The sequence below is a fragment of the Chaetodon auriga genome, chromosome 16, assembly GCF_051107435.1.
Source record: "Chaetodon auriga isolate fChaAug3 chromosome 16, fChaAug3.hap1, whole genome shotgun sequence".
NCBI lineage: Eukaryota > Metazoa > Chordata > Actinopteri > Chaetodontiformes > Chaetodontidae > Chaetodon > Chaetodon auriga.
Genome location: NC_135089.1, coordinates 9541328 through 9565732, shown reverse-complemented (window position 1 = coordinate 9565732; position 24405 = coordinate 9541328). Strand labels below are relative to the sequence as shown.

At 43.8% G+C, this 24405-nt stretch overlaps 5 protein-coding genes across 8 annotated transcripts; 2 read left to right on the top strand and 3 right to left on the bottom strand.

Moving 5' to 3' along the window:
* Nucleotides 1-1343: 1343 nt before the first annotated feature.
* On the bottom strand, nucleotides 1344-4940 carry LOC143334689 (protein VCF1). 2 transcript variants are annotated; one of them, XR_013078345.1, is made up of 4 exons: nucleotides 4371-4940; nucleotides 4006-4123; nucleotides 1918-3619; nucleotides 1347-1870 (listed from the first exon to the last, which is right to left on the bottom strand). XR_013078345.1 is itself a non-coding variant. In XM_076753595.1 (3 exons), the coding sequence occupies exons 1-3, from the start codon at nucleotides 4385-4387 to the stop codon at nucleotides 3404-3406; spliced, it is 351 nt and encodes a 116-aa protein (XP_076609710.1). In that variant the 5' UTR covers nucleotides 4388-4940; the 3' UTR covers nucleotides 1344-3403. The 2 variants fall into 2 exon arrangements, 1 of the variants encoding a protein (XP_076609710.1); XM_076753595.1 differs by having other exon boundaries at nucleotides 1344-3619.
* Nucleotides 4941-5795: 855 nt separating this feature from the next.
* Nucleotides 5796-13758, top strand: hid1a (HID1 domain containing a). The gene is made up of 19 exons (XM_076753095.1): nucleotides 5796-5944; nucleotides 6613-6762; nucleotides 7592-7762; nucleotides 8180-8296; nucleotides 9055-9161; nucleotides 9279-9395; nucleotides 9819-10026; nucleotides 10120-10176; nucleotides 10264-10404; nucleotides 10497-10587; nucleotides 10678-10829; nucleotides 10940-11018; nucleotides 11181-11345; nucleotides 11491-11718; nucleotides 12130-12281; nucleotides 12366-12452; nucleotides 12589-12680; nucleotides 12782-12940; nucleotides 13027-13758. Exons 1-19 carry the CDS (start codon nucleotides 5879-5881, stop codon nucleotides 13088-13090), a joined length of 2403 nt encoding a protein of 800 aa, XP_076609210.1. The 5' UTR covers nucleotides 5796-5878; the 3' UTR covers nucleotides 13091-13758.
* Nucleotides 13759-14490: 732 nt separating this feature from the next.
* LOC143334528 (proton channel OTOP2-like) lies at nucleotides 14491-17115 on the bottom strand. Its single transcript, XM_076753352.1, has 7 exons — nucleotides 17063-17115; nucleotides 16213-16613; nucleotides 15998-16134; nucleotides 15833-15891; nucleotides 15640-15764; nucleotides 14756-15561; nucleotides 14491-14661 (listed from the first exon to the last, which is right to left on the bottom strand). The coding sequence occupies exons 1-7, from the start codon at nucleotides 17113-17115 to the stop codon at nucleotides 14491-14493; spliced, it is 1752 nt and encodes a 583-aa protein (XP_076609467.1).
* Nucleotides 17116-18418: 1303 nt separating this feature from the next.
* amn (amnion associated transmembrane protein) lies at nucleotides 18419-19902 on the top strand. The gene has a single exon (XM_076752541.1). It carries the CDS (start codon nucleotides 18435-18437, stop codon nucleotides 19854-19856), a length of 1422 nt encoding a protein of 473 aa, XP_076608656.1. The 5' UTR covers nucleotides 18419-18434; the 3' UTR covers nucleotides 19857-19902.
* A 73-nt stretch (nucleotides 19903-19975) lies between these two features.
* Nucleotides 19976-23941, bottom strand: LOC143334037 (tripartite motif-containing protein 16-like). 3 transcript variants are annotated; one of them, XM_076752533.1, is made up of 6 exons: nucleotides 23222-23941; nucleotides 22942-23037; nucleotides 22590-22823; nucleotides 22122-22299; nucleotides 21122-21196; nucleotides 19976-20841 (listed from the first exon to the last, which is right to left on the bottom strand). In XM_076752533.1, exons 1-6 carry the CDS (start codon nucleotides 23624-23626, stop codon nucleotides 20306-20308), a joined length of 1524 nt encoding a protein of 507 aa, XP_076608648.1. In that variant the 5' UTR covers nucleotides 23627-23941; the 3' UTR covers nucleotides 19976-20305. The 3 variants fall into 3 exon arrangements, with proteins under 3 accessions (XP_076608648.1, XP_076608649.1, XP_076608650.1); XM_076752534.1 differs by having other exon boundaries at nucleotides 22128-22299; XM_076752535.1 differs by having other exon boundaries at nucleotides 22590-22787.
* Nucleotides 23942-24405: the final 464 nt, after the last annotated feature.

Here is a 24405-nt window from a genome sequence, read left to right as displayed (position 1 = left end):
GTGTCCGCATGTGTGTGAAAACAGATTAAAGATAAAAAATCTTCTACTTAGGCCACACGTTTTGATCCCGCTGTAGAAATCCGTCGCATTTATGAGATTCAGACTGCGAGGAATAGAGTTTGTGTCCAGCGAACACTCAGAGTGTGCTGCCCTCTACTGCTGTTCACATGAACATCTGGACTCAGAACATCTGCTGTTCAGAAGTGAAGACACTACGCAAGTATTTCTTCTTAACAAAACTGTGCTTGCATGAGTAACACTTTAGTCCTTCTCCTGCGTAAATACCCATCATCCCATCACCCCTGAATGACATGCAGTCAAATGGTGTCGGCACATGCCTCCACATGTTTTTCTAGCAAAATGTTGATCTTTGAAACCCCCCAAAAAGAAGCAATTTTACAAAAGAAGCAGTTTTGTTGTCCTATGATTACACTCATTGCATTTTAAATACACTTACTTTGCCACGTCTTATAAAGACTCTTTTTACAGCATTATGACTTAACATCCACACTTAAAAAAGTACAATGGAGGCTTCATTTAATTAGTATTTTTTGGGGGTAAATATAAATGAACATGCAATAATGTCGTCCTCAAAGAGAAATTTGGATTATCACCCTGAAAATATTTGTCCAAGCTGCTGCTAATTACATCCTCGCCACCTTAATTACACAGAGCTTGCCTGGCTGTAAAGTGATGTTTGCTTCAAGATACAAAAGGCCGTCCAGAATTCAGATGCCGAGATGAAAGGTTCACTTACGACTCATGAATTGTCCCTCTCTGTACGTTGCCATGTTTGGTAGCTGCCTTTCAGAATAATGAGAGGGAATGCACCTGAGAGGAGACGGAGCTACGTCGCCACGTCGCAGGAAGATTTCTAATCCTGAATTGTCATTGGCTCATTCGTCTTCTCTAACTTAGTAGAGGCGGAGCGAGGGAATCAGAGGCAGCAAGTAATGAGGACCCACAGTAGCCAGCAAGGTAACCGTGGTTCCGTGTGGTGCATTAATGTATGTAATCTGTTACTGCGTCTGTGACAAGACAAGGACATGTAGTGTGCTAATTAAAGAAACCTTTCACTGCTCCTCACTTAGATACAGGTCATATCTCATTAATGACGGTCTCAATGCATGGGGAGTCATTCATTATCAGACATTTGGAGGAAAAAAGGGAGGATGTGGGGATGCTGGGAATTCCTGTTTGCACATAGTGTACATAGCGTGCAGAGCTTATGGGTATGTCCCCACAGACGTAGCGTTTTAACAGATCCAGATCATCCCGGCATCACGTTGTTGAGTGATATGATTTAAAAAAAAAAAAAAAGTGAGGGAGTGAAAAACGTCTTTGTTCAAAAACAATTTTTATTTTGAAATGACGGGGTATTTACAAGAAAAAAAAAAGTCAATGTCAGGTTAATGTCATGTACATTACTGAATACAAAAAATATATCATTGAAAAAAAAAATAAAATAAAGCACATCTTCAAAATGCTTTCGTTTCTGACACGCCAGTCTGAAAAAGAAAATAAAACCTAACAGCTGAGCTTACTCCTGGGATGAGGATTCAGCAGCAAAACCGATCCCGCTCTAAGAAAAAGGAGCGTCGCACAGCCTCACGGTCAGTGCTTGTACCTGGATGTTCAGTGCACAGGGACACATATACAGCAACCATTGAACGGTAGTGCACAGGCAGAAAGGCTCGTCCGCAATTAAAACAGCATTTTAGTGGCTCCGGTAATATTGCAAACAAAGCCTGGGGAATGTCTTTTTGTTCCTAAAAGGTTGTACTGTCACCTCTCCCCCTGGACAGAGAGAACTACGTTTTCCTACGTGCTCAAACGCGATGTCAAACAGCCCTTCTCACTCTCTCACTCTCTCTCTCACACACACACACACACACACACACACACACACACACACACACACACACACACAATTGAGACAGTCTTGAGTATGGAAGGTTGTAGAGTTCATGGGTGTAACTATCATTCTGTTTGTCTCTTTGTGGTGATGAGAAGCTGGTTATGATCACAAAAATAAGATTAACTTGTCTGGCCTAATCTCATAATAAAAGAATTCCAAATGATTCTCTCATGATCTCGACCTAATACGCTTTGTCATCTCATGATGGATTTGACTTTATTCTTAGAAAAGACATGCCAGATGAGATCATCTGTAGTCCATACACATAAAGCAATCTCTACTTGATTTTACTTTGTGTCCAAGGTCAAATATTGTTAAATAACTTACAGGTGCACCATCACTCCCTATAGGGGAATATCATAGCGGTATTACGTGGATTCTTCCTTTGGTTGTTGCTGCATCAGTTTACAATAATAATGGTGTTAAATTTTGATGTCAAATACGACGTCCATCGTGACATTTAGCAGTCCTGCAGATTATAGATGATTATTAGTATGTCAGAATCTACGGCGTCATTTAAGGATCATGAGAAGACAGGATGGGCTATGTCAAGACCACGAAAAACCAAGAGATGCTTATGTCAAGATCACAAAGGAATTTGGATCAGGAGAAATTAAAACATACAAATTATAGCTGATGACAGGCTGCAAGTTATTTTAATAATCAACTATGTTTCTAAAATTTTAATCCGCACCAGGAACAACAGTTCCACAACAACTGGCAGTTAAATACAGAATAAATGTGCCACTTTTTTTATACCCAAGTAAGTGCAGTAATTGATGGAAAGTTAAATGTTCAAAATTCCCTGTTTGACTCTTCACTACATTTAACTGAAGTCTCTGGAAAATATCTTTTAAATACTCTATTAACAGAAAACATAACCTCCTCGGTCAAGTTAACACCCATGGCACCTGTATGTCCCTGTAAAGGAGTCCCTGTCTGAATATGAAAGTAAATGAGCAGTCCAAGACAAGTGCAAATCCTCCCTGAGACTGGTCCATGTACTTACACAGACATCAGATTCAGCATTATACAACCCACGTACCCTACTAAGAGACTAAACGAGTCACACTGACCGGCCTAAACTTGTGTTTGCTGCCATTTCTGCAGCTACAGTAGCATTGTTGTCATACAACATTTAAGACAAAACACAGGGATTCATCATCGTCACTCAGTCACAATAACGCTCCGAGAGCAGCATGTAAACCAGACTGGTCAGAAATCAAGTGGATCACAAAAAATGTTTAAGTTGATCACACAGTTATTATTGCTAAAATGATTATCATTTTGATTTTTTTGAATGATGAACCCCCTCCAGATACCTGACCAGGAGCTGGTCTCCATCCACAGTTATGTAGAACTGCAAGATATCACAGTAACTGGAGATGGGTGGGAAGAGCTGAGTGAAGTGAATCAGCATGTGATGCTCTGAAGGGCCTCAGGGACTCAGTCCTCTGGTGGCTGACAAAGACACATACCACGTCATCATGTGTCTCTGAGGTGGCCTCGGCTCTGCAGGCTCTGGAAGTGGGCCTGCTTCAGGATGCGGTTGATCTGCAGGTAGGAAACCAGGTTTGTGGGGCCTGCAAGTTCTGAGGAGTCTCCTGAGCTGCGGGGACTGCAGGGGCCCACAACACACTGACTGGTGCAGGTCCCAGCTGCATGTTCTGGACTGCTGATGCTGCTCTCACTGTTGGATGACTGAAAAGCAGATGTCAACATTAGCAGTGCGCTACCTAGATATGCAAGTCACCATCCACAAAAATACAGACTTCAATTTTAAAGCAACTATCAATAGAAATTCAAAGTTTTACATCTGACATGTTTTGGGACAATGCATGACAATGCTGTAATTAAGGGTTCTTTCAAACCCAACCTGTTTGGTGCAGTTCACACAAACTATTATGCTGGTGTGAGAACAGTTTAACACTAACCTTCGCTTGATCATTATTATCACTGACTGAACTACAGGCATCAATGTAACATCTACCAAAAACTGATGCTACTGAAAAGTCAGTGTGAAACAAGGATTCATCCAGCTGTTATGGGTTCTTCTGTACTGTGATTTAATTTCCCTGATTTTGTACCTCAGAGTCCCAGGCATCCCGGCCTGGCTCAGGAGACAGAGGATGGCCTCTGCTCTGCCTTTTGGCTTGGGGCACCAGGTGGCCGCTCTCCTCATCACCGCCACTGCGCTGCCGTTTCCTGTTAAGGTGCAGGCACATACAGACATTAAAACACAGACGCATATATACCATGAGATATATCGTTACTGTAACCCTTTCACGACCTGCTGCTGCTCGCATGTGTGACCACCGATTGTTTGGTAGCAGAGGCCAACATTTTTTAATGGTAGCCGCAAGGGGTTAACGTAGGCCACAATTACGTTACTCAACCATTTGCTTCAGGCAGTATTTTATCAGTTATCGTTACATTAAGCATTCTAGCTCACCTGTTTTCAGTCAACATATGATGACACTAAATCAGTCTTGACGAGTTTCTTTTGTGTTTGTTCGGACCAGGCTGGAGGACGCGTCTGGTTGGCGTTATCCACTTGTTAACGGAACGTTAGCTTGTATCCTGTCAGTCGATGGCCTATCACATGAGTTAGCAAACTAAACTGCCCGGCTAGCTAATTATGTTGAATATTGATGGGATACTATTCGCCATTTTGGCAATACTAAAAAAATCTCATTAACCACTCCAACACTTTCGATAATTGGCTATTAAATTACATAAAGACCGGGCGTCAACAGGCTAGCGTTAAGCTAGCTAACGTTAGGTTAGTTAATAAGCTAGTCCCAAACGCTTTAGCGTAACAGTAACAAGCTAACGTCACTGCTAGCTACCGTCCCTGGCTGATTCTCTTAATTAGCTGACTAGAGGACACGCTGCAAAATATCGCTTCGTTTCTTTGTACACAATCTCAGCACCAGAGCCCGAGTAAAATTACACCTCTTTTAGTTCAAGCTAGCTAGCTGCAAGAGTCACATCTACACCCTCAGTGAACCGCGGCGGTTGTGTTTACATGGTACTGCGGCTGCGCAAAGACCACTAGTGATGCTTTTACTTGCTGCCGGAAAACTGAAACACTAGTTGAAGTACAGACTACAGAGTACAGTTTTCTATGACATCAGGAATGTGAAGAGTAGTGAGCACGATAGTCACGATGACACTGATAGTACCCGAAGAGAGTAATTCTTTGTCGGAAGTTACATGTGTGTTATACAGGTGTGCTAATTTCGGAATAGAATTAGCTTTGAGTTTACGGTTAGCGCGTAAAGGCAGCAGAAAAGAACGCTGGCGCACATTCAATCTCCCCATACAGCGCAACGACAAGCGCAATACAAGAAAGCTTTTAATTACCTTAATTATTAATTGAGTTTCGTTAAGCATCGTGTTTATCCATTTGTTTCTGCTATAAAAATGTAATTGGTTTTAATAAGAAATACTAATCGACCAATATTGGCCTATATGGCTTGACAAAATGTTAATTTTCCCAAAAGATGTCGCTGTTTTCAATTGAATAGTTCTCTGCGACACACTGTAGCTGAATGCAATTATCGATTTAAGGGTTGAAAATACTTTACTGTGTCTTCAATAAAAAACAAATATATACAATGTAACAAACAGTGACAAACAGTGAGTGCAGTCCATTTCCTCATAAAACCATTATGGCTATTCTACAATAAAGTATGGAACTATTCCAGTTAATCATTAGAAAAAAATATACTTTTCTGTGTACAGCAAAATGTTGGAAATAAATCATCCAATCTGATCTGTAACCCGGAAGTTACACCCTGTAGTGCAGCAGGTCCAGCCAGCCAATGGTATAAAAAAGAAGGGAGGAAAAAAAAAAGAAAAAAAAACGCCTCCGCCAATGACTCAAGCGACGGACGGAGGTGAGATTAACAGGGATTCTCAGCAGCAGCGGTCCTGTTATAAAGGGAAATAATCGCAATGGGCAGCACCGACTCAAAATTGAACTTCAGGAAAGCAGTGATTCAGCTGACAACCAAAACACAGGTATATGCGCCTCCGTACGGCTCAATAAAGGCTGCCTTAAGGAGATGTTGTGCCGACGAACAGCATCACCGAGGAGATGAGATAATGCGAATGATGTGGGAGCAGAAAACAACCTGCCTCATGTTGCATGCGGTCTCTTCTACTCAAATTCATTTATTTTGCATCATCGATGTGTTGTATGATCTGTGCAGAAAGATTGCGCGCATCGTACTAAAAATATGCCGCATTTGTCATGAACCGCTGGATTAAATGGTGGTCGGTTCTGCGATGCTGAATTCATCACCATGAAGCTTTATTCTAGATGTGCTTGTTCAGTTTTGACGACAAGACAAACGATGGCGTAGTTAAATCAAAAATGATGACGTAGGTCTGGATATTGACCACGTTTGCAGATGCGGCAGGTGGACTGTGCTTAGATCACTGTGCCAGATAATGCTCACTGTTCTCAGAATAAAGGTTGTGTTTACATTGCCATTAGGTAGGCCTCTGGTGAGCTATATTGCGTAAACCCAAACAACCGTGTATGCATAATGATGAAAAGGACAACATGATATTTTAATGCACTGCAAGATCAATTATGGTATTTGTATTAAAAAAAAACTCACTGACATAAAATGCTCCTTTTGGCTCAGACATATGAGAATTAAAATGGAAACATGTTTTTACAGCCAGTGGAAGCCACAGATGATGCCTTCTGGGACCAGTTCTGGGCAGACACCACCACCACAGTCCAGGATGTTTTTGCACTGGTGCCAGCTGCAGAGATAAGAGCCGTTCGAGAGGAGTCCCCCTCGAATTTAGCAACCCTCTGCTATAAGGTACACGCCGTGTGAGAGGCTCGTGCATCTGTGTAAGGCAAGCGTGTTCATGAGATGAGATTGCGTGGAGATGCCATGGGTTTGAGGCGGCATCATGAATGATGTTCTGAAACAGGATTTTGTTTGTCAGTGCCCAGCACAGTCTGTCAGCCTCATGCTCTCAGATGTGGAAATAAGTGAGTCAACTCCCCTTCCTTTCCCTTCGCTTCCCGTCTCTTGGTTCCAGTTTCCGTTTGAAGCTGCCTATCAGAAACAAAACAGACATACTGAGGTACTTAGAGCCTAATTAAATGAAGAGGAGATGAGAGCTCTTGAAGCTGGCCTGATTCAAAGGGGCTTGTTACCTATTTTAGACACAGGCTGATGATGAATCATTTTCTGAAGTATATCTTGGTGAAAGGCGCAAAACAACAACATATGTCCCCAACTCGCAGGCCAAATATTTTCATTGTCAAATGAAAGAACTGCAGATATCTAGTACATCTTCCCAGTCTAAATGTTTGTTTGAGTGTGCGCACAGACTTTGATGAACAATTGATGAGATGCTGCAGTTTGTTGGTAAAACTGTTGTATCTTTGTTCTCCAGAAAAATAATCCTTAATGCCCAGTAGATGGCATAGTTAAAGAGAAATATTACATAACCATATGCTCACTGTAAAGGGTTTTCTTTACTGCACATGAAATTGTTCTAGCAAATTTGGATTATTGAAATTTAATTTAAAAAACGAAGCTCTGTCAAGCCTTTTTCTCTGACAGGTAAAATCAAATGTTTCCATACCCGGCATGCTTGCTCTCATATTCACCGTGGTCATATTTCTGGGCTCCTCAGGCCGTGGAGAAGCTGGTGCAGGGTGCAGAGTCCGGTTGCCCCACAGAGAGGGAGAAGCAGGTGATCCTGAACTGCACTCGTATCCTGAGCCGGATCCTTCCCTACATCTTTGAGGACCAGGACTGGAGAGGATTCTTCTGGTCAACGGTGCCTGGCGCTGGCCGGGCTGGGGTGAGTGGGCACAGGGAAGGAGAATCTATGTACGGAAAGACGGGTCCCTGAAGCACTCTCAACATTTTTCATGAGACTGTGTCACTTTGGACACAATATGTTGTTGTTTGTTATTAAAAATATGATTGATCAGTTCCAAAAATACAGTGTTCTCATCATATTCTTGCTCAGTCCACTGAGGCAACACAGAGGTTTTAAACCTCGTCTCGTCTTCTGTCAGTTAGGAGGTATATGTTACTTTTTTTCCTTGTAGAGCAGGAAATGTAACGCTGCAAGGTCATTTCAGCTGCACTGAACCACTTCTGCCAAGCCCTGAACCCTTTTTCCGTTTCACCATTTACATAATTTATTTTAATGAATGGGAGAGAATAATGTTCATCGGCTGGACCTCGTCTCACGGATGTCCATCTTTTCCAGACGGATGAGCTGGACGATGACGACGGAGCTCGACCGCTGGCCGAGTCGCTGCTCCTGGCCATCGCTGACCTGCTCTTCTGCCCTGACTTCACCGTGCACAGCCATAAGAGAGGCCCCGTGAGTGCCAAGTTTGTCATTTCATCTCCATCCAGAAAAATCAATAATTGCTGACACATCGTGACACGAGCTGGAAAATGGTTAATGTGATCTACGTGGATCGTTTTTAAGGTTATAGATGTTTTATTTTCAGCACCATTTCCTTCTTCCTGGTCTGAAGTTGCCTAAGGAACCTGTCGATCAGGTTTCTCAGACCAGAGAACATAGAAAGACATCATGATTGATGAAACACTGTCAGTCTCACCACAAAGAATTCCTCATCCTTCATGAGCGAGGGAGGAATGCTGCACGTCAGACTGCTTTGCATCTCACCATGATCTCTTTAGGGCTTTTAACTTCCCTGTTTGTGAAATATCTGCATCATGGAAAACGTGTTCAGTTACAGCACCAAAGTGCAGCTCTGAAAAAAAGGCAGACTGTCTCCTTCAGAGAAGTTTGCATTGGTTGTTTGACAAACTATGTTCACTGATAGTGGCAAAGCAGGAAGAAGTGTGTCTTACCAACATGGGATGATTAAGTTGCTTGACCTTAACCAAACCCGAACAATAGTTATGCGCTGGGACCAAAACATCACTAATCCTGAAGTTGAAAGATCTGAAAATGCTCACGTGTCATGTTCGAACGCAACATTAAACAACTTAATATGTCCTTTAGGTTTGGGGACTCTGGAGAAGGTGTAGACAATAATTTGCAGTGTCATATGAGAAATGTTAATCCTGCACTTTGAATTAAATAAACTGATTTCCGACCACATCCAGGACTCGGCCGAGAGCATGCAGTCCATAGACAGCTGTGAATATATCTGGGAGGCAGGGGTGGGCTTCGCACAGTCGCCGCCTCTCAACTACATCCATGACCTGAACAGGTGAGTTGGCCGGCTGTGTTTGGCAACACCTTTATCACAAACAGTCTCTCAGTTTCACATGCAACTGACTTTTATTTTTCTGTGCACCTGTGTGCTTTTATCGCCGATTCTCTTCAGGACAGAGTTGCTGAGGTTGTTACTAACCTGCTTCTCGGAGGCCATGTACCTGCCTCCGTCATCGGACAACAATGTCCTCAACCCCTGGGTGACATTCTTCTGCTCCACAGAGAATAGGTAATGGACGAATGTTGGCATAGCCACAAATGTATGGACAAACTTGTGTGAAGATATGCATCCATCCAACTGTCTAGGGAGTTTTTACAAAACGTTTAAAATGCAACAACAAGTGAATAAAGAGACAACTTCTAAGCAGAATTTAGACACATCATGCAAGAGCAGTTGTTTGACAAAGATGAGTCAGGTCCAAGGTCCTCTTCTAAGGCGTGGAGTTTGCTCAGTTATCATGGAGATGGCTCTTGGCTCAGTTGTGAGTGAGGTGTGGATGAAATTTCCAAAATAAAAGCATTTAAGTGGACCTTAAGATTTTTTTGTCTTTGTGCTGCCACATTATTTATGTAGATATTTTGAACAATTGCATTTTCATTTTCCCTGTCGACTGTCTGATTGCTAACATGGCCTTCGTGTCTTTGTCTCTAGACACGCTCTGCCTCTGTTCACCTCTCTGCTGAATGTGGTGTGTGCCTACGATCCAGTGGGCTACGGCATCCCGTACAACCACCTGCTCTTCTCTGACTACCGGGAGCAGCTGGTGGAGCAGGCTGTACAGATCCTCATTGTGACGCTGGAGCATGACGGAGGGGTTCCCCACCGCCCCGCCTCCCCGTCCAGCATGGAGGAACAAGAGGTGCAACACCAAGGCCGCCACATACCAATCAATCCGATGAGTATGCGCCATGTGTTTCATGCCATTTGAACAAATCTCCTTGTCTTTGCGCAGTCTACAGGCCCTGAAAACCTGTTTGTGAATTACTTGTCAAGGATCCACAGAGAGGAGGTAAGCCGATTATCATTTCTATAAAATGCATGAAGATCTTCCCTGTCAACATGTCTGAAGCTCGACCTTCTGTCTCTCCCTTGGCAGGACTTTGACTTCGTATTGAAGGGCCTTGCTCGTCTGCTGACCAACCCCTTGACTCAGACTTACCTTCCTAACTCTACCAAGAAGATCCAGTTCCATCAAGAACTTTTGGTGCTTTTCTGGAAGCTGTGCGACTTTAATAAGGTTTGAATAAAGAACTAAAATGAAGCTGCAAGACATAGAATTAAGAGTCAGTGTTTTCATTCAACAAAATCCCCTTTGTGTTCCATTTACAGAAGTTCCTGTTTTTTGTCCTGAAGAGTAGTGATGTGCTGGATATTCTGGTTCCTATACTCTACTACCTGAATGATGCCAGGGCCGACCAGTGTGAGTCTCATCCCAGTGCTATCCCTGCACCCAGCAAGGCTCCACCAGACATGTTGATTAACTTCTGATGTGTTTTATCCTTGGCTGCAGCCCGTGTTGGACTCATGCACATTGGTGTGTTCATTTTGCTGCTCCTGAGCGGGGAGAGGAACTTTGGCGTGCGCTTGAATAAGCCCTACTCCATCCATGTGCCTATGGACATCCCAGTGTTCACAGGGACTCACGCTGACCTGCTTATTGTGGTGAGATGTCTGCTTCATTACATCATCCAAAATGGCCTCGTTCTTTATCTTTATTGTCTTTCTTGTTAATACAGTTAATGCTCACAGCTGTCACTGTGTCTGTTTGGTAGGTGTTTCACAAGATTATCACCACAGGCCACCAACGTCTCCAGCCTCTCTTTGACTGCCTTCTCACTATTGTTGTAAATGGTGAGCTGCTTTGTCGCCATCTGTCTGGTGATGCACAGATTTTATTTGCAATTATTTAAAAGTTGCAGCATCTAAAAGAAACAGATGCCACTTAATCAAATAAAACTGCCTGTTGTGGTTTTCTTTATCATCTTCAAAACGTTTCTTGTCCTCCTTCTGCAGTGTCTCCCTACTTGAAGAGCCTGTCCATGGTGGCAGCCAATAAACTGCTCCACCTGCTGGAGGCTTTCTCCACCAGCTGGTTCCTGTTCTCTGCAGCCCAGAACCATCACCTTGTGTTCTTCCTTCTCGAGGCTTTCAACAATATTATCCAGTACCAGTTTGATGGTAAGACCAATCTGACACGTAATAGAATTCCTAGTTTTCTCAGAAAAGCTGTCTTTTTTGTCATGTTGTCAAAAGCAGGGTCTTAGAAGGAACTTAGTTATACATCTGCTCATATAGTAAAGCTGCCCCTCTCTCTCACCTCCAGGGAACTGCAACCTGGTGTACGCCATCATCCGCAAACGTAACGTGTTCCACCAGTTGGCGAACCTGCCCTCAGATCCTGCTTCCATCCAGAAGGCTTTGCAGAGGAAGAGGAAGTCCCCAGATGTCATTTCCCGCACCAGCTCTCAGGAGACTGTATCCATGGAGGGCTCCCACCCTGCTGTGCCGGCAGAGCCCGGTACACTGAAGACCAGTCTGGTCGCTATTCCAGGTACTGACTCTGTTATCTGCTATGTGGATGTTCATTGGTCAAAAAACAACTAAAAAACAAGGTCACAAATGTATTTGTAAAACAAACGAAAATTTCACTCTCAGCAAATGTTAGTTAAAATAATAAATTGAGTATGTATTTGGGTCTATATCCATCAGCGGGTTTGTCGCTCTAGCGCATATTTATAGCAGCAAGAAGGTCTATGCAGGGTCGAAATAAGTCAAAATAAACTACAGTGCCCACGTTCATGGGAAAGAAGAAACATGTCACCCAGTGCAGCAGCTGGCTTCACTGATGTGTGGAGCTCAGGCTTTGGATCAACAAACAATACTTAGAATCAATTTGAAGAATATAGAATATCACTAGACTTTAAGTAGTGATTGGGTTGCTGTGGTTCATGGTTTCCTGCAGGCATTGATAAACTGACCGAGAAGTCCCAGGTATCAGAGGACGGCACCATGGTGTCAGTCCCAAAGACAGACTCCCCACACGCAGTCCACACAGACCAAAGCGCAGTCGCCGGGACCAGTGACACAGAGTCCAACTCGGGCCGAGATAATGAAGTAAGTGTGTGTGCATGTGTGTGCGTGCGTGTGTTTGTTTAAAGGCCGGTGCATGTTAGTAAATCTACCTCTTCGCGTTATCAGGACGTTTTCTACACTGAAGCAGAAATGGAGAGAAGACGTTTGTCGAGTGCGTCTTCGACATCGTTCTGGGCTCCCACACCAGACTGGGTCAGTAACTAATATTAAAGATGCAGTCTTTTTGCTACTGGGGGATGAGGATGCCATCCTCCCTCAAATAACCTGCTCATCTTGGATATTTGGCAGAATGAGTAACTGATCTGGATTTACCTTTTTTCTGTCCCAGGTCCTCTCCTGGAAGTGTAAACTACCCCTGCAGACTATCATGCGACTTCTACAAGTGCTAGTTCCACAGGTGGAGAAGATCTGCATCGACAAGTACGTGAACACATCTGTCTCTCTCTGGTCAGCCTGTAAAAGTCGCACATTGACTGAGATTCTTTTGAAATATGACTATATTAAATTGTGTTTCACTGCAGGGGTCTGACAGATGAATCAGAGATCCTGAAGTTTCTCCAGCATGGCACGTTAGTGGGCCTGCTGCCAGTCCCTCACCCCATCCTCATCAGAAAGTATCAGGCCAACGCAGGCACTGCCATGTGGTTTCGCACTTACATGTGGGGTGTCGTCTATTTGCGGTGAGTCAGCCATGAGAGCTGAGAATTATGGAAGCAGCTGTCTTTGCACACTCACCAAACACTGACATCTCATTCTGTTTTTCTAGCAATGTGGACCCTCCTATCTGGTACGACACAGACGTTCGCCTTTTTGAGATTCAGAGGATGTAGACAGAAGACTGAAAATGGGACTGTTCAACCCCAGAGCTCCTCTTCCCTTCAGTATCTGCTGGTTTCCCAGTAAACCTCACTGTGTTTAACTTGCCTCCGTAATCACCATCGTAAAGCTTACGCCATCGATTTGGGTGTTAGAATCATTCAGATGAGTGAGGTAGAGACACCCTTCAGATTAAGATGGGAGATGACTGAATTATCAATACTGTCCATAAACTACTGTGTACATTTCTTTAGACTTCAAGACCACAGAATGTCAGTCAGAGCACTGAGATGTTTCCTGAAGGCTGAGGCTCTGTTCTTGACAGCATAGAAGTGAAAAAGGAAATGCTGTCTTTCAGACTTAGGATAGAAGACGTGGTGCTTTCCTGCAGAAGCTTGTAACATATCTCGGAAGGCACAATGTTGATGTTTCACGTTATTCGTCATATTTGCCATGCTTTAAAGTGAACTTGCACTCTTTGAGTTGTCTGTTATTATGGTTGTAGTTTATGTGACAATGTAACTCAGCAGGATTTTGGAGACAAGAATACAGATTGTAATGTTTTTATGTATATGGCCAGGTTCATGCTTTGAGCTGGCTGGCTATGCTTACAGTGCTTGATGTTGAAAATTGTATTTTCCTGAAATTATCTTGAAAATATATATTAATATGCATCTGTGAATTGTGTGTTGGTGCTCTTTGCATGTCGATCCTCAGGAAAACTCAGTCACGTTATCATCCTGATTAACGGCACAGCTGTTGTAAATCTTTCTCCACCCTCTGTATGTAACTTGGCCTCAATATGCTGTGTGAAATGAAAGCTCATGATCACTAGATGGCACCATGTCCCTCTCCAGCAGTAAGTCAGACTTTAAAGGAGCAAAAAGTCCCAGAAATCTCTCTCCTGCTATACAGTATGTAGCCTGTACTTGGTGTGTTACACAAATATTGCAAGACAAACCTCAGGGACCAGATGACTCACAGGGAAGGATACGATCAAAAACATGCTCTACAAGACAAAACTTTCCTATAATTATTCCCCATTGCTAATGAAATACTGGGTGGTTTAATCCTTTTGGGCCTTTGCAAACTATTAAATTGTACTAAATTAAGATTCATAAATAATTAAACCTGAGACATGCTCAAATAATTACTTTGCTTTAAGATTGTTAATTATGACATCAACATGTAATCACCTGTAATGTTCAGCACATCACTGAACACTTAACCCTTTTAAGTAAATTTAAATCTATCTGGACATTTAGAAGTGTTAGGTCAGCAAATTCAAAAGATAATGACAATACAATTATTTTTTAAGTTAAAATTTATTAACTGATTCAATTAAAAAATTTAATAAAAACAAACCATAAAATTTCTCTCCATTTTTAAAAACAAGTGCAGCAAATAAGTCCATCTAGGAGATTAAGTACACCTCAAAGAGACTAGCGACAGAGTGCATGCGGTAGAAGATGCCAAAGGGAAGTCCAATGTTCACGATGGCGGCCCACATTGTGAATTTGTAGAATCTTATCTCGACGGGATGATCGAACTGAGGACGAGCGCCGAAGGCAGGGATGATCCACAGCTGTCGGTGCAGAAAGATTGATTGAGGGGGACACATCAACAGGAAAACACATTGACTTCTTGCAATTTAGCCAAGACGCATCAAAAGAACTTACAATGACGTTAGCAAGCAGCAGAAAGGCGCAGACCTCCTTCAACACCCGTCTCTTCCAGTTTGGCTCATCAGGACATGAAGTCAGGAAGTAGCTGGACTTATTGCTCTCCATAACAACGCTCATCTCGACGTGTTCTTGGAAGACGTGAGCGTTTGTGTGCAGAGCTGCCTCCTGCATCACGTGGAAGGGCTCCCGATGGAGACCTTCGATGATGAAGTAGTTCTGCAGGCCGAGCTGGAGCACCGTCAGCACAGCCCAGGACAGGTTGAGGGCATTCAGGTACCCTCTGGCTCCTGTCGCCACCACAGCCACGATGGTGAAATAGCTGATGATGAACTGTCCCATGGAGGCTCCCACCAGCAGCCCCACGTCCAGGCTGCGCGTGGGGTTCTTCTCTGACACGTGCTCCCTGTGGTCCAGCCTGTAGACGATGCAGCCAATCACGGTGGAGAGGGACATCAGGCCCACTATCACTATATTCATGATGAAATGAATCAGCAGGGCCTTGTTCCTCTTCTCCTCGTCCTCTTTCAGTACATCCACCTCATACATTATGAAGGTCACCAGCCCTGCCACCACCAGGAGTATTCCTAATAAAGGTCCCAAACACACCTCCTTTGGGCGGAACTTCACGCTGTGGTGGCTGTGATCCTCCACAAGGCGACCGACATTTTTCCACATCACGTAGGCCATAGCTGAAGCAAAGAGGCTGTATTCTATGTTAAACGGGTACAGGTAGTAGAAGGCCTCTTTGAAGGTGTCGCATGCTGAGTGACTGCATTTACACTTCTTATCGCCATAACTGGCTGAAATGGAAAGAACAGCTTTGAGTTATATTTACCTTAATTAGTCTGATTAGAGCTGAACACAAACTGTTTAAATACCTCTGTACATCTTGTATGAGACATTGGTGTTTAGATCAGGAACCTCTGTCTGGTGAATCGATTCCTCAGTCACGGCTGCCATCCACACCACCAGGTTTGTTGAAAGCGTAAGAGTAAGCCCACACCTGAAAGAGTGAAAACATGAGCGTCCTGCAAGATTAAATGGAGATTTTCTCGCAAGTAAAGAATTTACCGTGTAAAATTTGTATGTAGCTGCACGCAGTCCTTTGCATGAATCCACAGGAAGTATGTCTAAAGGCAGAACAGGTTTTGTTAAGTTTTCCAAAATCAATCCAGTGTGCAGGTGAGACTGTGTGTTCTTGCAATGCATAGCGCAATGTGCTGAAAATAAAACAACCTGGACAAACAAAAACACAGCCTGCACGACGGGGAAGGCAACTTTAACAGCAGAATCACAGTGAAGGTAGCCCACGTAGTTGCCAATCTTGAAGATGTCCATGAGGAGACTGAGAAGCCCAAACAGCACAAGTCCAGCTGAAAGAGTAACATTTACGTGGTTAAGCCTTGAACTGACTCTTGTCTCAAACAGAAACCCTGAATAAGAGTTCTCACCTCGGAGCCACACAGGCCCCGCGTGGCTATCTTTAAACAAGACTGCTTGATCCTTTCGAGAGGTGAAGGCTGCGTAAAACAGCATCCACAACATTGTGAGGAGGAGGAGAATGATGAGGAAGATTTGCCTGTGCACAGCAGTGATGGCCACACTGTTGAAGGCACTGCCGCTGACCAGAGCACAGCCCAGGATCAGGATGTTGATGCAGATGATGCCAGACAGGAGCCATCCACCGCCATGGTGGGCCCTCTCCATGACTGCCTCCAAGTGGTGAATGCTCTCTTGAACCTCCTCCACAGTGGGAGGATGGGAAGGACTGGGCAAATGTTGGATGTTTTCCATCTGTGCTGCTGTCTCAATGTTGGATGGATGGACCTCCACGACATCATTTGGTGTTTTTCTACAAAAAGGACGAGCCGTGACCGTGTGCATGTCTCAGAAACACAGCATACAGTTTAGATTACTGCCTCTCTCTGTTTTCAGTATTGTCATTTTGATTTCTTCAAATAAAGAGTGGCTGGAATATTTGTAAAAAAACAAAACAAAAACAAGATGAGGCATGTTTGCCACAAAAGTTCTGTTGAATTCGATTGCATTAAATCAAACAAGTACCTAAAAAAAGTGGACAGGTAAGCACCGTTAAGTAGGCAAGAGCTGCATTTTTAACAGTTATTAGTGCATTTAAAGCAATAATTTATCTATTGATATTGCAATATTTATCAATGATCTGTGATTTCAGGACAAAGCTCCGAATCTCCTCTGACCCTTGAACCGCCTCTGCATTATAGTAAATAACGGCTCTGCAGAGTTGAAATTCTCAGGAGTGAAAACGCATCAGCACAATTTTACCCAGAGAAAAGTTTGTTGCAGGTCCGGAACATCTGTTGAGCCACAGTTTTCATGATGTCCTGCACGCCACAAAAACAGACACGGGTCAGGGGACAGCTGGACGAGTTTATATCGTGTTAAAGATGAAATGCAGTCAGAGATGAAAGGAAATTAAGCGGCGCAGCGCTCCTCTGTCTGCAGGTCTGATTGCACAGAAAGCTGGCGCGCTGCACAAGGTGGCGTAAATAAAGACAAACAGGTGTAATTGGTTGGAGCTGATTAGCTCCTCGCACTGCTTCAGTCACGTCACAGGCAGTTCCTCTTCCGTTTGGTCACGCATTTAATTGTCATTCTACGTAAACAACATACTTATCTCTACCAGCATGCCACCGAGGCCCAGGTGAGACACCACCTGCGGGGAGTCTCAGGTTCATGGAGGTGCGTGTGTACGTGCGTATTTGTTATGCATATAGAGTCCCGCTGCCTGTTCCAAGAAGCAGGATTATCCTCCTGCCTAATGTGGAGATCTTTGCTGAGTAAAGTTTTGGTCCTGCTGACTTGACACATTTGAAAATCCAATAAATGACTTACAAATGCAGTTTTCCTCCTGATTATGAGACGCTGTTATAAAACCAACAGCAAAGGCGAATGATTTAAATTCAGGCTAGGTTATTTATATTTTAAACTATATTTTCACTGCTTTAATGGCAAACAGTGGACATAATCTTGAACTTGAGCGCTTTGGGCCTGATAGACATTTTAGAGTTGTTAAAATTCATATTTAATTCATTTTTATATCTGTAAATGAATTGGATTTCATGGTCATTTTAAGAGGCCAAGAGCTGAATTATTACATAAGGGCATTTGAATGTCATTGGGCAAAACTTGTTTGAGATTTTATCGATTACTTTAATAACATTCCTGATGCATTGCTACGGATAACAGTTGTCCAGTCCAGGAAGACTCCAAAGCACCTGAGGGGCAAAAAAAAGCTCAACGTCTGTCCAGAAATTGTCCTTTTAGAAACCTTGTCCCTCCAAATTTGCCGTGAATGTCTGACCATTCATTTAGACTTATTTATAATATTTTCAGTTGTCATCCCTGTTAGTTTAGCTATGGCTAGAAAAGATAGGAGAATGAGGAAGACCACATCTGGATAACCACTGAACTCTTAAAAATGGAGAAAATGTGTTCAAGATATGCTGATGACAGACAAAAAACACAGAAGTATGGTCTGTTATTGCAGAAAATGTCAATCTTTTACAGGTCACCTGGTTGAACAGGTTAATGTGGTTCATAGCTCATCAATTTAACTGGTTAGGTGCACTTGTTAGTCACAAGGTTGGATGCAAAGTTCAGCTAATGTTCTGCTAGTCTGTCAGAAATATTCAGGATGCTGAAAACACCAGACGTGCTCCTTCTCGCCTGTCTTGTCGGGGCAGCGAGCGCTCTGTACAAGCAGTGGGTTCCTGACACCAACTATGAGAATAAGACCAACTGGGACAAAAAGGCTGTTCCGTGTGGCAATGACATCGTCGAGTTTTCAGCTCAGAGAGAAGTGTCTGTGTTTGTGGAGACCACACATGCCATGCAGGAGATGAGGCTGCCACTTGATGGAGAGTTTATCCTGGATTCAGGAGCTGGATTTTACGCCGTGAGCGGAAAAGACCCAAGCTGTGGAGCAGGTGTCACTACCCAGTTCAAAGATTCTGAGTCTCTTCAATGGTTTGACCCAGCGCTTTGGCAGGCAGCTGCAACCCTGGATGACCTGCAACGTGGAAACTTCTTATTCTCAGTCCATGAGGAGAGTGTCCCTTGCCGGTATGATGATGTGGTTTTTAAAGTCCGCTCCTCTTTCAGGGTGGACATCAGCTCCGGTCAGTCTAGTATTCCTGTCAAATCTGTGTCTGTGCTGGGGAGGATGTTTGACAGCAGATCTGAGTTCTCCGAGTATCTCAGCTCGCGCTCAGGCCGACTGCAGTTTCACGGATCCTCTTCTGTGGCTGTTGGAGAACCGGGCTGTGGGGATCCTTCTGGCTGTGACTGTGGGAATTCTGCGCACCATCAGCGGATCTGTGGCACCGTAACGTGTGCCTCTCCGAGCTGTGACAAGCCTCTCCTCCCTGCAGGACACTGCTGTAATATTTGCGGTGCCATTGTCACCATCCATAGTGCTGCTGGTTTCAACCTGCAAACGTACAGGCAAAGAATCTATCACCTATTTCTCATCCTGCCACAATACAAATCCATTCAGCTGGGCATGAACAAAGTCTTCAAACCACAGCGGCTGATGGGGATCATCCCTTTTGGTACCTCACCTGAGATCCAGGTGGTCATCCTGGATGGAGAGAAGGGAACACAGTCAGAGGCTCTGGCCCGGGACATCGTGAGGGATGCCCACTCTCATGGCTCTAACTTGGGGATCACTGGAGCTGAATTTCAAGCCTCCTCTGGGGGCAGCAGTGATCAGTCCGGGGGCACTGCTGGCATGGTGGTTGGAGTTGTGTTTGGAGTTTTAATCATGCTTACACTTGTTATTGTCGGGGTCGTCCTGATTCGTAAGGGGGTCGTTCAAATGCCATCACTGCCTTCGCTGCCGTCTCTGAGCAGGTTGAAGAGAAGCAGTGATGTTGGAGAGCTCAGTGGGCCTCTTGACCATGGCTATGATAATCCCATGTTTGACAAGCCCACCATGCTGCCTGATATTCCCGGTCTGTATGGGACTGAAATAAACAATTCAATCTCCTTGACTCAGACAGGTGTGCACTTTGTAAATCCAGTTTATGATGAGAATGAAACTGATTTTAACGCCTGACTGCAGTGGATTTTGATGATTTTACAGACCCATCACAACCAATAAATCCTCCTTATAGCTTTACAATAATTCAGCAATGCCAGTAAACTCTAAAAATACTGACAGACACTGAAGCTTTGATAACCAAATGGACTTGTAAAACAAATAAAAGAATTGTTGGCAAACATTTGTGTGCTTTTTCCCTCATTCACATCGCATTCAAGAGCAGTAAAGATGCAATAAAGCTGCAGTAAATTCCAACACACCTGCTGTGGGTGTTCATGCTGCACATCTACCACTAGGTGGCAGTAAATTTAAACTTCAGTGACATGAAAAAATCCTCCATAAGTACTATAACTTTATTTATCTTGTCAGGTTACCTCTATACTCTCTCTATACACATTTACAATGCACTATTTTTTCTCCTACAAGGCAGATCACAATTTGTTAATCAAACACACAAAGAGGCATCATTTTGCATCAACCAGAGAGACTGCATTGTCCTTCTTTGACAGCCAGGCTATAACATATAACGGCTCTATGAAACCAGTCGTGTACTTGTGGAGCAGCCTCATAGCACCGGTTACATCGTAGAAAGACACAGAGCCCTGTTGAAAATCAACATATAAGCCAACTCTGGTGATATCAGTGACCTCCAAGGGCACCTCCGCGCCAGCACGCCAGGCGAAGAAACCTCGGCTGTTCCTTCCCACGCACCAGGAAAAGTCGTTCCCGGTGATGCAGCTGGTGCTCTGCTCTCCTTTACGATCAATACTCTTGTAGGTGACCCCTACGTGTGCACCCTCCCCGCTCAGCTCGGCTTCGACATAGTGCCTCCCCTGGTAAAGGCTCTCCACAGTCATTGCCTGACGCCAGTATTCGAAGCGACCGGGGTGGTCCGGGTAGCTGTGCTGCCAGGGGCTGGTGTTGGTCAGCTTTCTGTTGTTCTCCATCACACGTAGGAAATGATGGGTGGTGTCTGGGTCAAAGGTCAAACTCCTTGTGTCTATAAACAGGGGGAAATACGATTTATGAAAAATGTATACAACACTGATTCCAAAAATAAATAAATAAATAAAAACAGAATGCAATCTTTTGCAAGCAAACTGGGTCTATGATGAAGGAATATCCTTTATCTAATTATGTGTTCACAAAGTGGTGAACCTCCCTCCATCCTTGCTTGTGAACGACTGAGCCTTTCCAGGATGCCCCTTTCATACCCAATCATGATACTATCGCCTGTTACCAACGAACACAGAAGAAAATATGTTGAAAATCATATTTACATTTCAAAAAGTCCTCTCGCGTCTCAGGATCAGGCTGGGATGAAGGGTGAGATTCTGGCGTCGGTGATTTAGCACCTAGTTCAGCATTTTGCAGAGAGATTATTCTGTATTTTAGTAAGACAAAAGGATTTCTACAACGCATTGAATATAATAGAGAAGTTGAAAAAGGCTAAGAAAGAAGGACTGAATATCAAGACAATACCAAAAGTGGACAGCAGTGATTCTCAACCCGCCATAGCCAGGGTGCTGTGTGACCCATCGGCCATTCTAATAATGATTAACGCTGAATAAACTCTTTTAAATATCGCCACAGCATTTATAGTAAAAATGCAGTTAATGCAGCTGTTAAATTCAGCAAAATATCTGATTTATCTTTCATTTAGGCCTAGTATTACTCCTTGTATGAAATTAATTGAGTACATTTGAAAAGAAAGGATTTCAAAGGAAGCCTTTTAATGTTTATTCATTTTATCTGATTAATATTATTAATGTTTGCTTATTAACTGGCCCCCGGGCAAAGCAAGGTGCTTGTCCCTGGTTTCCAGCCATGCTAGCAGCTATGTGAGGCCATACTACAGCAGCGCTAAGGACAGACTCACAATGACAATGCTAACATACTGATGTTAAGCAGGTATGATATTTACTTTGTTCATCATCTGAGTTTAACATGTTAGCACGCTAACATTTTCTAATCAGCATAAAACACAAAGGTGAGTGCTGAGGATGTTATTAGTTTTGTCGGTACTTGGTCATGAACCAGATTTCATGACAGTCCATCCAACAGCTTTTGAGCCATTTCTCTCAAAACCACAAACGTGAACCTCACGGTGGCGCTAGAAGAAAAGTCAGATCACTGAAGTCATTAGGATTCATCATCTGGGAACCATGAATGCCTTTACAAAATTTCATGGCAATCTGTGCAACTGCTGTTGAAATTTTTCAGATATTTCCTCCATGAGGAGCCAGAATGGTGTAAAGTAAAGTGCACGATATGATATACACTCACTGTTTTTCCAGGTCAGGTTCAGTTTCTCCGCGTAGGAGCGGAGGATCAGGTCACACAGCTCCTGTGTAGCATCCGTCACTACTTGGACATACGAGGTTAGATGGTTCATGCGGTTGATATTTGCAGTAGGCAGACACACATCTGCATTTCCTTTCTTCCACTCTGAGTACTCCTGGAACAAGCAAAGGCAACATGTATCAAGGATTATGATGTAAATAAAGTTGTTAAATATCGTGCGGCTCCTTTTCTCTGACCCACAACGTTTCTCAATGAAATTGCTAAAATGCCTTAATGCCTGTTCTGTGTAGTGTGTCAACACACCGGTGTCCAAAATAAACTCTTGGTCTTGGAGAACATCCTGTGCTAATCCCAGATCATCGGAGACATTTGAACGAAATGGGTTCACCTCCTTTGGGGTCATTTCTCTACTTATTAATCTTTTTTTATTTGTATATTTTGTACCTGCAGGAAGTCAACATCAGAGTTGCTCTTGGAAAGTTTGTTCATTTGAGCCGAAGTTTTCATCAGCTCTGTTCTCCTCTGCTCCAGATGTGCCTGGATGCCCTCCGCCTGTCTGAGGGCCTGTCTCCGCTCCCCTTCCAGCACCTCCACCGCCCCTTTTCTGGCCTCCTCTACGGCTGTCTGCAGCCTGGCGAACTGCTGTTCAACAATAACACAAACCTCCTGCACTGAAGACTGAGGCGCCAGAGAGAAAAGAGAAAAACTGAGGGGTAATTAAATCAGAAAAAACACTGAAACTGTTGTGCATCAAATTCACATCCAAACAATGTGTTACAGCTTAATATTTGCATACCTTAATTAAGTCATTGTTGCTCTGCAGCTTTTCGATTGCTTTCTCAGCAGCTGATGCACTCTGACTGATCTCCTCTTGGTTCTTCTGCAGCTCAGCCTATAAACAATCATCACAAACACAACTACAACAGATGCTGCATAAGGCAATTACTGACATATCCTAAATGAATACTTTGTCCATTATAGAAAAGACAGAGTTGGAAACAATTCAAGCAAATTCAAAAAATGTAAATATAGCCTAGGAATACATTCATAACAATAAATGTGCTGTGTTCTTAGACCTCCATCTGTGCGCGTGCCTCCCCCACAGAGGCAGTCGTGTGTCCTTCGTGCTCCTCCTTCTCACAGTCCAGACACACACAGCAGTCGTCCGTCAGACAGAAGCGTTCAAGAGGAAGATGATGAACTTCGCAGGTCCGACAGTCGACGTCGTGGCGGGGATCCACCAGACGGTGGTTTTGAAACTTGGCGTTCTCCAGGTGGGGCCTGAGGTGGGCCTCGCAGTAAGAAACCAGGCAGGTCAGGCAGGATTTCAGGGCCTTGCTGGGGCCGTCTATGCAGGAGTCACATAACACATCCTGTGGGAGCAGCGTCTCGGTGGAGGGATCCCTCTGCTCCTCCTTTATGTCTGAGTTGAGCTGACTCTCCTTTAAATTCTCCTCATTGTTACTGCTGGTAGCCGCCATGTTTGAGTCTTCCTCTAGTCACCTGAAACCTGATTTGGTTGAGCCTTAAGCAGTAACAAATCCCACTCCGCACTCACGGCTGCCTTTCCCTGTCTTTTCTAAGACCCTCAGAGTGCATAAGGGAGGAATTGAAAACCACGCCTAAAGTATTTTGTACGCAGCCCGCTGAAGAATTCTCATTCTTCTCCCCTCCCCTGGTTTACTCTTTCCTCTGTATCCGACCTCGCAGAGTTTAAGACACAGCAGATTACACAGATGAGGGAAGGAAATGACGAGCGTATCAAGCCAGGGAGAGCGATGGACATCCTCTTCTTCATTCCGTCAAAGTTAATGACCTGGAGTGTTTACTGATTACATTCTCGAACAAAGTTGGGTTTCTTTCAGCAATAACGGTGAAAAGAAAAGTCGTGTTTGCGCTATTTCACCAATAAGGCAAATGAATTAATCAAAACATCAGTGTAGTCTATGTACAGTACCAGTATGTGGACACTTCAGTGCTGCTAAGACTCTGACAGTGTTTCCTTCTGATAACAATGTTATGTAACAGCATGGAGCTTCCAGACAGCGGCATTTATCTACGGCACAACTTCCTGACTTCATGTCATGCGGCACAGAGGAAAGGATGACGCCTGTGTTTTGTGCGTGAGCAGCATGAGAGGATTATCACAATGGCTGAAGATGGCAAAACAAGTGTTTTCCACACACACAAATGATGTCTTTGTAAACAGGTAACGACCGAGACGGGATGCTCGTTGATCTGTAAAAAACTGTATCATAAA

Excerpts from the sequence above, each read along its gene's own strand:
- LOC143334689 (XM_076753595.1), bottom strand. Across the intron at positions 3,620-4,005 it reads GGGATGCCTGGGACTCTGAG|TCATCCAACAGTGAGAGCAG; the intron begins GTACAAAATCAG and ends TCTGCTTTTCAG.
- hid1a (XM_076753095.1), top strand. The coding sequence starts at position 5,879 with ATGGGCAGCACCGACTCAAAATTGAACTTCAGGAAAGCAGTGATTCAG. Across the intron at positions 9,396-9,818 it reads TTCTGCTCCACAGAGAATAG|ACACGCTCTGCCTCTGTTCA; the intron begins GTAATGGACGAA and ends CTTTGTCTCTAG. Across the intron at positions 11,719-12,129 it reads CAGTCTGGTCGCTATTCCAG|GCATTGATAAACTGACCGAG; the intron begins GTACTGACTCTG and ends GGTTTCCTGCAG.
- LOC143334528 (XM_076753352.1), bottom strand. The coding sequence starts at position 17,115 with ATGAAAACTGTGGCTCAACAGATGTTCCGGACCTGCAACAAACTTTTC. Across the intron at positions 15,765-15,832 it reads CTACATACAAATTTTACACG|GTGTGGGCTTACTCTTACGC; the intron begins GTAAATTCTTTA and ends TCACTCTTTCAG. Across the intron at positions 14,662-14,755 it reads TGCTGCTTGCTAACGTCATT|CTGTGGATCATCCCTGCCTT; the intron begins GTAAGTTCTTTT and ends CTGCACCGACAG.
- amn (XM_076752541.1), top strand. The coding sequence starts at position 18,435 with ATGCTGAAAACACCAGACGTGCTCCTTCTCGCCTGTCTTGTCGGGGCA.
- LOC143334037 (XM_076752533.1), bottom strand. The coding sequence starts at position 23,626 with ATGGCGGCTACCAGCAGTAACAATGAGGAGAATTTAAAGGAGAGTCAG. Across the intron at positions 23,038-23,221 it reads AGGCACGCGCACAGATGGAG|GCTGAGCTGCAGAAGAACCA; the intron begins GTCTAAGAACAC and ends GATTGTTTATAG. Across the intron at positions 22,300-22,589 it reads CTGATGTTGACTTCCTGCAG|GAGTACTCAGAGTGGAAGAA; the intron begins GTACAAAATATA and ends TGCTTGTTCCAG.